Source organism: Eleutherodactylus coqui, chromosome 7 (genome assembly GCF_035609145.1).
Source record: "Eleutherodactylus coqui strain aEleCoq1 chromosome 7, aEleCoq1.hap1, whole genome shotgun sequence".
Classification (NCBI taxonomy): domain Eukaryota; kingdom Metazoa; phylum Chordata; class Amphibia; order Anura; family Eleutherodactylidae; genus Eleutherodactylus; species Eleutherodactylus coqui.
The window spans coordinates 54,711,863-54,725,325 of NC_089843.1; the positions used below are offsets into that span (position 1 = coordinate 54,711,863).

The 13,463-nt window shown below is 46.3% G+C and overlaps 1 protein-coding gene across 2 annotated transcripts in view; it reads left to right on the forward strand.

Moving 5' to 3' along the window:
* NSD2 (nuclear receptor binding SET domain protein 2) overlaps positions 1 to 13,463 on the forward strand; it is an 80,771-nt gene that overhangs the window by 54,098 nt on the left and 13,210 nt on the right. For both annotated transcript variants that reach the window (XM_066573028.1, XM_066573027.1), the window contains exons 15-18: positions 4,346 to 4,502; positions 8,854 to 9,059; positions 12,234 to 12,337; positions 12,422 to 12,691. In XM_066573028.1, coding sequence (XP_066429125.1) covers positions 4,346 to 4,502; positions 8,854 to 9,059; positions 12,234 to 12,337; positions 12,422 to 12,691 — 737 coding nt within the window. The remainder of the gene's footprint in view (positions 1 to 4,345; positions 4,503 to 8,853; positions 9,060 to 12,233; positions 12,338 to 12,421; positions 12,692 to 13,463) is intronic.

The window sequence follows — 13,463 nt, forward strand, 5'->3', positions numbered from 1 at the left end:
CCTGACCCAAAGAAAAGGTGGCTTGATCATGCCTGTTCGCTACCCGCCAGCCATAGTGTTCTGCATCCTGGTGCAACTACCATCCTCCGTACCGGCGAGTGCGGTGGGAAACACTGCAGACGGACGCCGTGATGGACCTTCATCGCGGCTGGTGACAGATCTCTATAGGATCTTCTGGAAGAGAGGTGAGTATAATCCTCTCAATCTGTCCACTCTCCCCTCTCACTGTGAGGCACGCTGCAGTCGTGTATATTTTGCACCGTACTGCGTATTATCGCTTTCCGCCATGCATCGTGCAGCCATCGCGCAAGTAGTACCTGTTGTGGTCTGCGAGCCAGCCAGTGTTTTGCACATGCAGGGTCCTATGTGTCTTGAACCACTATGGGACCCTACTAGACTAGGCACCACAGCTCCCCTATGGTGGCCCACCTGCAGTCCCTTGCAGGCAGCTTGGCATGATCTCCGTTTACAGGGTGAGACGCAGGCTGGAATGCCCAGAGCCGCATACTATGTGCGCTCCCACCACAGTCATAGAATGTCTCGTAGTGCAGACAAGTCTTTTCTGTCTACGTATAGTGGCAAGCCTGGGGGTCCACCCTCTGACAGGGAGTCTAAGGGCTGTAGATCCATCTACAGGCACCCCTCTGGTCACCTCTGACACACTGAACCACTAGGGCTCTGATCCCTCTCCACGCGGTTTCGGCTCCAAAACGGGATGCACTGCATGTTGGCCGTGGGTCGCTCATGGCGTCTGTAATGCATGGATGAGACCTGTTGCGACGGAATCCTGTGCGGAATCAAATTGGCTGCACAACGGGCCACAAAGTGTCTTCTTTTGTGGATGGCCGGACTGTTACCGTAAGGAATACTCTGTGATTCAGAGTAGACTCCAACTACGCTCCTTGAGGTATCTCCACGGACCCTTCCTGCGCAGGTACAATGCGTAGGGCTCGGGTCCAACTCTGGAGCCTGGATGACTGCCTCGGTAAGTCAAAGGGTTGGGATGTCATGCATCCTCTGGTGTCTCATCTGACAAGTCAATTCGCTCCATGGCTGACGCGCCTCCCTTTCGGTGGGTGCTTTTGCGTGGGTTCCTCAGCAACCACACCCCCCCACCCGGTCATTTCTATTCCTTCGCAGGACGTATCATGTAGGGAACTTGGCAACTACACTTCCCATATACGGCTAATTCTTAGCTTGGCTGTCTCTGACATCCATGGACTCAGTCCCTGGGGTTAACCTCTCTGGACGCTAATGCCATTTTTCAAGGTCCTTTCATTTGGCTCAGGCCCTCTGCGATCAGTACGGCTGGGAGCCACTGGTGGCGCGTTTTCTGCTTATCACAGGTCTGGTTCATTTATCACACTATGCCTTATACTGGACAAAGCGTTTACGTCAGACGGGTCCGGAACTATGCTGCCATCCTCCTCTGCTATATTCCTCCTGCGTGGTTGCTTGCAGGAGGCCGTGGAACTGAATACACTTATACTGCTTAGCTTTCATCTCTCTCTACTCCTGATGTTTCCACAGCGGGACCAGCGAGATTCACATACTTTATGTAACATTGCCATAACATCGACTTTTCTTGTACCCGATTAGAGTCGTGCGGTTGCTCTGACATTTTTGTAATTGGCCAACCCTAGTTTCAGCCCAAGGAGTCGCCTTTTCCACAGCCGGACCTCGTGCAGAAGGTGGATGCTGTGGACATTGTCACAGGTTCAGTGGGCCGCTACTACTGGTATTTTTGAGCCATGTATCTCCATCTCCCATTCTCCCTGGCAGCTAGAGCCCCCAACATTCACCTAGAAGGCCTCCTTTTCACGCTGCAACAGCGGTACGGCCGTTGAGAGACAGCCTGTCTGGCTGGGACAAGCTGAAGAACCTCTTGGCTCAAGTTCTTTTCCCTCTACAGCTACTAAGACAACCAACGTCACGTGTGTGGGTTGCTGGAATACGTGGCGCTTCAGCTATGCGGCCTTGGGCCGGACGGCGGTGCCAGTGCTCTGAGTACCTCACGTTCTGACGGTAGTCAGCCGCCTGTATGACTTCTTCCTCAGGAGACAGTCGACCTGGGGAAACGTGCGCCTTCCCTCGCAAGCTTCCCAACCATGGTCCTCATGGGACTCCAACCAAACGCAACGGGTCTTTTCTTTTGGACTCTGGAATCCTTCCGCTTACTTCCTCATGACGGGACTATGAAGGCCAGTATTTAAAGTCTGGATTTCTGTGAAGGTGCCCGTTCACCTAGATCGACAGCTAGAAGGCCCTGGCGCTCTGAATTTGCAGCCCCATTGCCGCTGATGACACTGCAGCTTTTTTTCTGTATACTTGTTCGTACAGAAGGCGTTACAGCTGACTCTTTTTTCACATCATAAGGTCACGTACAGCTGGACTTGGCTTCCAGTCTCCTTTCCGAGCAGGAGGCTCTGTTGGGCGGACTTTTCTACGGTAGTTTTGTCATCAGGAGATAGTCGTTATCGGCCTATGGCATATTGCCTCACGGCAGGTGGTCTCCGGATCCACTTCAATGAAGACTTCGGTTGCCACCTTTATCGATGGTGGCGCTCGTCCCAAGGGACGCGCCGGTCATAAGTGGGTTCTGTCTGACTTTGCAAGGTTACCTGTCTCAAATGGCGTTCTTCAGTCGCCCTGGCTCTCTGCTGGTCCTCCTAACAATACGAGTCGTGTACTTGGATTTCCGAGGTGGGCTCCTCGCACTGACTCCACTCTGCGGTTGTACAGGGTTACTAGGGTGCCTAGGACATCCTATCGTCAGGCCGTGTTGCCTCGTCGGGGGCTGTCTCCCAGGTGGTTCATGGGAGCATTGCTCAGGTCCCTTTCTGCTCCGTCTCTGAGCATGCTGGATGTCTGGGTATCCCTTCACGCTAGTTGCAGAGTTTATTGCGCTTCTTTACACCTGAGGCTTCTTATATTTTCCCGCCCCCTTGTGTACTGCTCTGGAACGTCCCAAGGTCTTTGTATCATATTGGAACACAGCAGATGAAAAAACCTAGATTTTTAGTATAACTTACCGTAAAATCACTTTCTTGTCCTGTTCATTGGGGGACACTGCACCCACCCAGTGTGGTATTGGGACTGTAACATAGACTCCTCATGGTTGGAGGGTTCTCAGTGCAGTCGCACACGGTAGTACAATGAGTACAGGTCCATTTAGACGCAGCGATCATCGCTCCAACTTCGTTAAAAGTGTCGAAAGTGAGCGATGGTTTTGCTTTTAAAGACGACCGTTTAAACGTAACTATTATCTTTGGAAAATGGACGATAAACTATAATTCAGCGATAGTTTGTTTGAATAGCGTGTGCATTGGTAAAGGTAAAAATCGTTAAATGACTGAGCGATTTTTATTTAAACCGAATGATAATCGCACTACCAAATGATGGATTTCAAAGCGGACTGAAAGACAACGATGAACGAACGACTAACGAAAAATGCACAATAGGCGCACATTTACACCTAATTATTATTGCTCAATTTTGACACTTTTTTAACCAATTTTGAGCGATGATCGTTACGTCTAAATGGGCCTTTACAGTTCTTAAGTCTTGTTGTTTATTAACTATTCTTGTCATATCCTCCTGGCTGCTACGACTGCTTGTGTACAAACTGAGTAGCTTGGTGCCTGCAGGGGGGTATAGCTAGTAGGAGTAACACTTTTGTGCTTAGTGTCGCCTATTAGTGGCAGAAGCTATACCCAAGGTCTGGCTGTGTGTTCATTGTGTTCCCCAATGAACAGGACGAGAAAGTGATTTTAGGTAAGTTGTACCAAAAATCCTGTTGTGCTTGCGCTGATCACGGCCGCTCCTATGTACTTAAGGGAAAATAGTAGCTTGCCAACGACCTGCAATCCGTGGCCGTCCAATTGGTCAGGCAGAGGAACATTGTGCAGTATATGATACATCATTTAAAGTAATGGATGTTTTGTGGATTAGCAGTAAGCAACGTTCATACACTTCTATAGCTGATAGGGATTGTCCAAGTTATGTCAATGGCATCTTAACAAGTCCTCATTGGTGTAAAATAACAAAGCAACTCCTACTCCCCGCTTGTCCTTTGCCGGCGGCTCCGGGTCTCCTGGCTGATGTCATCTTTACAGCCTGCAGCCAATGACAGCAATTATCACTGAGTGCCGTGATTGGCTGCAGCAGCAGGTCTGCAGGATGTCACAGGCTGACACAGCGGAGACCTGAAGCTGCCGGTGGGGGAGCGGCGAGTATGCCTTGCTTTATTTTACACTATGGGTGACCCATTAATATGCCATTTACATAACCCCTTTAACTGCGAACTTGTAATGTCCTGTAATGACGTGTTTGGCCTTGTCCTCAGGTGGCAGTCTGCTGTGCTGTGAGTCCTGCCCTGCTGCCTTCCATCCGGACTGCTTGAATATTGAAATGCCAGATGGCAGCTGGTTCTGCAATGACTGCCGAGGAGGGAAGAAGCCACAATATCAGGACATTATTTGGGTGAAACTAGGCAACTACAGGTGAGACTCTGCATCTGCTCTTCTGGAGGGACGTCATCGAGTGTCACTGCTTATAGAGGCTTGTAAACCGGGTGATAGAAGACAATATTAACTAGCAGCAGTCCACCAACCATGGAAGCCAAAAAGGAGCAGTATGAAATGTGCATCTACTGAGTGTGTCCTGATGTGGAGGGTTACTGCAGCCTAGCTAATGGTATCTGCTTCACAGGTTGTCCCAACAGGCAGCAATCTGTCCAAAGCGTGCAGGGAACTTATTTTTTTAAGTTTTTTTTTTTTTTTTTTTTAACCCCTTAACGCTGCAGGGCGTACATTTACATCTTGACAGCGGCATTTAAATTGCCCAAAGAACGCAGTGAGCCGTGCGGGTGTCATGGCAGATAGACTGCCTGCCCAATCGTAGTATGGAACAAAGCATCGCAAGTTGTTGTCCCCCCTGAGGACTAGAAAAAAAAGTAAAAATAAGATCAATAAAAATTCACTAATTTTATTTTTTTTAAGAGTAATTTAAATCGCCCCACTTTTGCCATATTTATAATGAAAGAATCTAAATATTTGGTATCGCTCAGTCCATAAAAGTCCGATCTATCAAAGTAACGCATTATTTATCCTGTACGACGAACATCGTCAGGGGAAAAACGTACCGCCATAAATGCAGAAGATGGGGCAGAAAATAATGTAAAAAAATTAAATGTCATTGAAAAAAAGTAGTACAGCAAAAAAAAAAAAAAAAAAAATATATATATATATATATATATATATATATATATATAAAAATTTGGTATCGTAGTAATTGTACTGAGCCGTAGGGAAAAAAGGTGTGTAATTTTCTTTGTTTGTGTGCCATAGAAATGAAACACATCGAAAGATGGTGGTATTGCATTGGGTTTTTTTCTTTCCTTTTTACTGCACTTAGAATTCTTTTAATTTTCCAGCACATTATATGCTGCAGTAAATGGCACCATCGAAAAATACAAAAAACAACCATCATACAGCAACGTTGATGGATAAATAAGTTTTTTTTAAATTTTACTTTATTTAAGGGAGGATGGGGGGGAAAAGGCGGTGTCATTAAGGGGTTAAAGTAGTTTTGGGGTACATTCACACACAGCTGAAATGGTGTAAAAAAAAAAAACCTTTTTCAATTGTAGGATTTACATCTGCAGCAGTCTCCATCAATGGTGCAACTTTTGGCGCAAAAAAGCGGCACCATTCCTGCTGAGTGTGAACGAACCCTTTTAATTTCTAAATGACCAGACACTTTTTTTTACCTTTTTTTTTTTTTTGTAGACCTGGTGGTTTAAGAGCCCTAATTCAATTTTTTTGCTTCTTGATGGACTACCTGAATGACTGTTTTTTGTTTTTTTTTGTTTTTTTTTACCCTGACACACAGGAATTTTTTGTAAATTTTTCCTGGGTTCCTCTGAGTGTCGCTGTAAGGTCCTCCATTTCCATCAACCCCTGCACCGTGCTGAGACACATTGCCACTGTAGGGGGGGTGGTCTGCCGCCATAATCTCGGGATGCAGGACCTCGCTGTACCGACCAGATGTCTTACTATTGAATTCTTGTATGTCGTTAGAGGGATCGTGTTGTGGTGTAGAAGGAAGAATGCTGGTGTTTTGGGAATTGGGTATTGTGTAAATTTGGATGTGATCCTCCCTACCTCCGCCCAGAAGCCAGCCAGCACCGGACAGTCCCAAAAGATGTGTAGGAAAGTCCCCTGTGTAGCCCCACACCTCCAGCAGAGGGGTGAGACCGAGGGGTATATTCACACAGGAATTTTTTATTAAAGCTAAAGAATACTTTTTTTTTTTTTTTTAAAGAATAGTTACCTTATTCTTTTTTCCATTTTTTTTTAAATACACGTAGTCTCTTGTGAAAGACAACAGTTTGGGTTGGCATGGATAGTGTAGTTGATTTTTTATTTATTTATTTTTTTTTTTGTTCATTTCTATTTGATTTTTTTTTTTTACACTTTTTCACAAAAGACAGTGAGTAGTTATAATGACCTAAACCCATTAAGGCCCTTCTAGACGGGCCGAATGTCAGACAAACGATGCCCGACACTCGTCCCCGCACATACTAGCTCCCGTGCAGAAGCATGGGAGTGAGGAGACACAGGGATGAGTCTCGGACATCGTTTGCCCGACATTCGTCCCGTCTAAATCGACCTTTAACAAGGGTATGTTGACACGGTGGATTTTTGATGCTGAATCTGAGCCAATTCCATGTTAAATCCGCATCCCGGTACTTTTAGTATGAATCCAGGCTGCAACTTATGTGGTGTGGATTTCTAATCCACATGCAGGAAAAAGTGTCACCTCTGGATGCAAATTCTTCATTGGGAATTCTATATGCAGATTTACCCATTAACCCCTTCCCGCTGCAGGGCGTAAGTTTATGTCCTGGCAGCCTGGTACTTCCCGCAACAGGACGTAAACTTACGTCCTGGAGATAGCGCGCGATCATATGTCATCCCGCGCTATCCCGCAGCGGGAGCCGGCTGTCAGTCACAGCCGGCGTCCCGCTGCAACAGCGGGGGGACATCGGAGATGCGCCCCCCGCTGTTAACCCCTTCACTGCCGCGATCTAAGTAGATCGCGGCAGGGAAAGAGTTCACAGAGGGATCGCGCTCCCTCTGTGTCTCCGGCCAGAACTCGCGATGTCATCGCGAGAGCCCGGCCTGTCACCATGGCAACAGGACGCCAGACACCGGCGTCCTGTATTGCCTATGCCTATGATCGCTGTATAAGCAGTAGCTCTGCCATGCCTTATGACAGCGATCATAGGCACAGTGCTGCAAGTCCCTCGGAGGGACACAAATTACGTAAGAAAAATGTAAAAAAAATTGCAAAAAAACCCCTTTTTTATGCTTTTTTTCAGATTAGCATAAAAAAAGGTAAAAAAAAACAAAAAACACATATTTGGTATTGTCGCGTCCGTAGCGACACGTACAATAAGTTGCACATGCTTTTGACTGTGCACGCAAAAAAACGCTAAAAAACGGAGGCAAAAGGCTAATTTGTAGCCTTTTGCCTCACTAAAAACGCAATAAAAGTGATCAAAAAAGCCGTATGTACCCCAAAATGGTATCAGTAAAAACTACAGCTCGTCTCGCAAAAAATAAGCCCTCATAGAGCTCCATACATCGAAAAATAAAAAAGTTATAGGACTTTGAATGCAGCAATTTAGAATAGAAAAAAGATTTCCAAAAAAAGGGTTTTTATTGCAGAAAAGTGGGAAAACCTAAAAAAAAGTAAGAATTTTGGTATCGTTGTAACCGTACCGGTCCGCAGAAAAAATGGAATGTCTCATTTATGCTGCATGATTAAAGCTGTAAAAAATAAAATAAAATCTATGGCAGAATTGATGCGTTTTCTCTCCCTGCTATCATTAAAAAAAATAAAAGTTTTACAATATAGTCAATGTACCGAAAAGTGGCACCGATAAAAACTACAGTTAGCCACACAAAAAACAAGCCCTCATACGGCCGCGTCGACGGAAAAATAAAAAAGTTATGACTTTTGATAAATGGAGAAGAAAATCCGCCAAAAATTGTTGCGTCCTTAAGCCCAAAATAGGCCATGTCATGAAGGGGTTAAAAAGACTATATCCACAGCCCTGTACTGCTTAGTCAAGGCAGGAATCCACAGCTCCGCTACAGATTTGTGCCACGTGTTTTAGGGATGGAATTCACGTATGAAAATCAATGTTCGCTTCTGCCTTATAAATATACCCCAACACTCTCTTGCTCTTAGAAGAGGTTTTCATTGGGGAATGACCTTACACTCACAAAGTGCCAAGCTTACCAGTTTCCCCTTTAAAGGGAATCTAGCTCAACATCTCTGCTGCCCTCACAGAGGCCACAAAATATAGTGAGAGATGCTGATGTCAGCAGTTTGTGTATCTCACACCATCCAGCTGCTGATTGACAGCCTACTCCCTATTACTTTGTGTAGTGAAAAAGCTGTCATTCAGCAGCTTGAGGGCAGGGTGACTCTCAGCTCATGAATACCAGGGACTTGCCTGACATTGAGAAAACTCCTAAGAAGTTTCAGCATGCACTGCGGTTGGTTGGCGAGTTGACATGAAAGCAATTTGTATTCCAACTCAAAATCGGACCTCTATATAAACTGGTTAGGTTAGTTGAGGGTAGTAAAAAGTCTGACTAACAGATTCTCTTTAAGGGGATTATCCGGGATTTTCAAAAATGTGACAAAACGTAGGCAATGTGATTAAAATAAAAAAGGGGGGAAAAAACAATTTGAACTATATATATAGATCTGTTGAACCCTTCAGTAAAGAGTAATTGCATATGTACTTGTGCATGAATTGCTTTTACTCTCACATAGGTGGTGGCCCGCAGAGGTATGTCACCCGAAAAACATCCCTCCAAACATCCAAAAAATGAAACATGAAATCGGGGAGTTCCCAGTTTACTTTTTTGGCTCCAAAGACTATTACTGGACGCATCAAGCGCGGGTATTTCCCTACATGGAGGGGGATCGTGGCAGTAAGCATCATGGAGTTAAAAGCATCGGCAAAGTCTTCAAGAATGGTGAGTGTGAAAAGTTTCTGCATCCAGCGCATTAGTCCCTTATTACTTCAATTTCAGTCAAGCTTTATAAGTCACCATGCTGACTTCAGATATTAGTTTATTTTGTTGGTGGTAAGACGACGCTTCCCACCTTATGTATCGAAAAATGGTCTTAAACTTCAAACAGCAAGTCTTCAACAGAAGAATGGTTTTTGTGGGTTTTGGACCTAGTCATGAAAGTCAAACATTTATTTGCTGTGTTATGGGGGGGGGAGAGGCTATACCCTCCTTCAGCCAGTTGGCTATATCGGTTTTAGCTTGGTGTCCATAGGAGGCAAGATCTTCAAGATCCTGACGTTCTGTGGACTTCGTGGGTTCACAGGGTGACAGAATCCAGCTACAGAGGAAGGACACCAGAGTTACCACTAACTTCCCTGCTACTTCTCTACTTCCAAAGGCAGGGTGGCACAGAAAAGAACTAACTTATCTGTGACCGCCAGCAAAGATCCACTCGCTTGGATCCCAAGGGGAGACAGGCTGTAGCGGAGGTTCAGGCAGGAGTTGATGCTTTGACTCGTGCCCCTTACCCTCCAAGAAAGGCAAGTATGGTGGACTCCTATCCATCCATATTCCTGGGCTCCCTCTTTATTCAACCAAATGGAGGGGGAGGGATTTCCTATAGGATGGTTTTCTCGGGCTGTGCCAGATTATGGGAGCTTCTGATAGTTTTTTCGGGCCCAGTGAGCTATCAGATCACTTTCGGTCACTACAATTATGCGTCAGATTTTGGTGGCGCGGTGTCCCAATGCCCCCGCTACTGTGGTTGCCTCTCATTCCGACCTGCCTCCGCCCTTTTGAGCGCATGAACTTTCAGTCGCCTCACCACATCAGTCACCTATTCTTCTGGCCTGTCCTCATTCACGAAGAATCGTTCCCTTCGCTTTTGTTCTGGGAATGTGCTCGCTGCTGATGGGCGCTTATGGTCGGCCTGTCTATAATTAGTCGTGACACACCTCTAAGGGTGGGATTTCTGCTACCAACTAGTGATCATGCCTCCAGTTTCCTGCACCTCCCATCCTGGGCACAATTTTTTGCAGCTCCTGTGCTCCTCAGGTCGGGGGGTTTGGCCTCCTGGACCCGGGTAAGACCTGCCCTAGGCAAATCCTCACCACCCTAGCCCACTGTAGCTCTCACCCCTTACATTGTGCATACGTGCAGCTAGGCAAATTTACCCCTGCGCATACAGTTACAATGTCTGATTGTAGGGGGAAACCCAAGCCTAAGCGCCTGACCATTGCGACATCCACCGGTGCATCCCCACAGGGTTCTGAACCAGAATGGGTGTGCTTTCTCTCTGTGGTGGTTGCGGACCTCACAAAAGCCTCCAGGCCCATTGTGGAGATACTGGGCAGGACATCCTGCCAGAATCCAACCGAAGGGTTCGCGTGGTAGGTTCTCCAAAGTTGCACAGTCATACAAGGTCTCCTTCACCCGCAGCATCCCACTCAATCACCTCTAGGGACAGCTCCTGCTCTGAGGGACAAATATCGGGTTCTGACTCTTCCTTAGATGAGGAACAGCCTTCCAAAGTCTCCTCTATGGTAGACACGCTCATGTTGGCAGTAAAGGAGACGATCCATGTGCAAGACCACGATTCCTCTACCATCTCGGGCTCCTTCTCCTTCCGACGTCCTAGATATTCACATAAAATATTACCCACACGTGCAGAATTTAAGCAGATCAGGACCAAAGAATGGTCTACCCTGGGTAAACCTTTACTGAGGCCCAAGAGTGTGGACATGATCATAGAATGGTAGAGTTGGAAGGGACCTCAAGGGTCATCGGGTCCAACCCCCTGATGGATGAGTTCCCCGCTCTATTATGTATGTCTCCTTTTCCTGTGCTTCATCAGGACAAGGTGGTCCTTCACCTGATTCCATGCTTTCTTCCCAAAGTGGTCTTAATCATTCCACCATTGCCTGGTTGATTAGGTCAGCGATTATGGAGGTCTAGCTTGCTAAAAGCAGGACTCCACCCATTGGAGTGGCAGCTCACTCCACACATGCGGTGGGTGCCTCCTGGGCATTGTCCCATAACAATGCTCGCTAGATCTGCAAGGCTGCAGCTTGATCTTCACTTCATACCTTCACAAAGTTCTAAAGATTGCATACGTTTGCATCCTCTGATGCCGCTCTTGGTTGCAGGATTCTGCTGATGGAAGTACCCTGATCACATCAGAGGTGCTTTTTGCCCAGTCCCTAAGGTCTTCGCTGTGTCCCCCAATGACACAGCTGAGAAAACCAGGATTTTTTTTGTTACTCACCGTAAAATTCTTTTCTTGGATGTTCATTAGGTGGGGACAGCACCCACCCACCCATTGTTCAGGGAAACGGTAAGTTTCTCTGTTCTGAAACTTCCCCCTTCACTTCTTTGTTTAGTTTTAGGTTTCAATTATATATTCAGCTAGCCTTATGGGCTTTTCCTCTGCTACTGCTTGGGTACAAACTGATTTAGCCAACTGGCTACAGGAGGGTATTGCTGATAGGTGTCAACTCTTCCTTTGCTTAATGTCTGCCTCCTAGTGGCAGGAGCTACACCCAAGAAAAGGATTTTACGGTGAGTAACAAAATGTCCTGAAGGCCCAAAGTAGGTTGTTTCTTCAGAGGTTAAAGAGGTTTTTACCCTAAAAGGTTGTCTCCCATCTACAGGATAGAACAGCTAGTGGATCGGTGCGCTGGGACCTGTTCCAAGAATAAGTCTCAAGTCTCCCAATGAATAGGGTGGCACCATCGCTCCATTCATTTCAATAAAACTGCTGGAGGTAGCCAAGTGCAAGCGCTCAGTTATGTTCAGTGGGGCTATGCAAATGAATGGCACGGCGGTGTGCATATCGCCCCCTTCATTTAGGGAACTTCAGGACCCCGTTCTCTTGATTGACCATAGTTTGTGTGAATAAGGGATAATTGCATTTAGTGGGACAACCCCTTTAAAGGGTCGCTGGATCCGGTATGTGTCCAGGTATCTTCTATGAAGTCCGCACAACTATTTTACAGGCACGCAGTTTGCTGGTCTTTCCCCAACAGTAGGTGTCTGTTCTGACCTTGGTCTTTCATTTCGTTGGATGTTGATGACCTTTTACTTATTAGCAAATGAATACTCAGTGTACTTACTTTTTTCTTCTTCTTCCCCTATAAGCTTTGCAAGAAGCTGAGGAGCGGTTTAATGAGATTCAGTTGAAGCGAAAAGCAAAAGTAACTCAGGAAAATGAAAAAAAGCCACCTCCTTATAAGCACATAAAGGTATGTTCAAGGAGCCTGCTGCCCGTATCGCTCGCTCCATTACTGGGGGATATTCATCTTAATGTAGCTTTTATCATCATTTAGGTGAACAAGCCTTACGGGAAAGTTCAAGTTTACACTGCTGATATATTTGAAATACCGAAGTGCAATTGTAAGCCAACAAGCGACAAACCCTGTGGACTGGACTCTGAATGCCTGAATCGAATGCTGATGTATGAATGCCACCCGCAAGTGTGCCCTGCTGGAAATAGGTGTCAGAATCAGAGCTTCACCAAGCGTCTGTATCCAGAGACCAAGATCATTAAAACCGAGGGCAAAGGATGGGGTCTCATTGCTACAAGAGATATAAAAAAGGTAAATTGCAACTTGATCAAACTGTATGCTATGGATCTACGGAGACGTAATCATGAGACTTATTGTTTGCCATGGGAGGGGGGGGAGTCGCATGACCATTGCAAGTCACATACAAACGCCATAGGAACACATTGAGGTTGCTTGACATCTGAGGGTATCGTGTGGTTTTACACTATACCTGCCAGCAGTCTCAGGAATAGGAGAGATCTTGCAGAAGTGTTTGCAAATCTCTTTGGGGCCCAGCATACTCTCCTCTCTCTGTTTCTTTGCTCCCGCATGCTACCACACTGTCCTGACATCCAGGGGTGGGGAGAGGCAAGTATCTGAACTTCCAGCCTGAGTGGTGGTGGGTGGGTTTGGCCTGGGGTCTTATATGGGGACTTCTGGTCTGGGGCCCGTATAAAGGAGGGAGTCTGTCACACAAGCGTATGCGTCTTTGCACACACATTAATGCTGAGTTTTTGTGCATCAGGAGTTGCGTATTTACTTGCACATCAGCGTTGTCTACTGTACTTTTTACGCATGTAAGTCGTGCGCAATTGTGCACAAAAAAAGCGTGCGCTGAAGGTCTCAGCCCAGGAAATGGCCAATTAGTTTGAGGAATTGAAGATGTGTTCTTGCACATAAAATACGTGCTTGTCTATAAACCCATTGAAATCCATTCCGTTTTGTTTACTGTGTAATGCATGGGCCAAATATTTGTGCTGGAATACGCCCTTGTGACACAGGCCTAGAGAGGGGTGGGTAGCCAGTCTGGCCTGGGGTCTGTGTA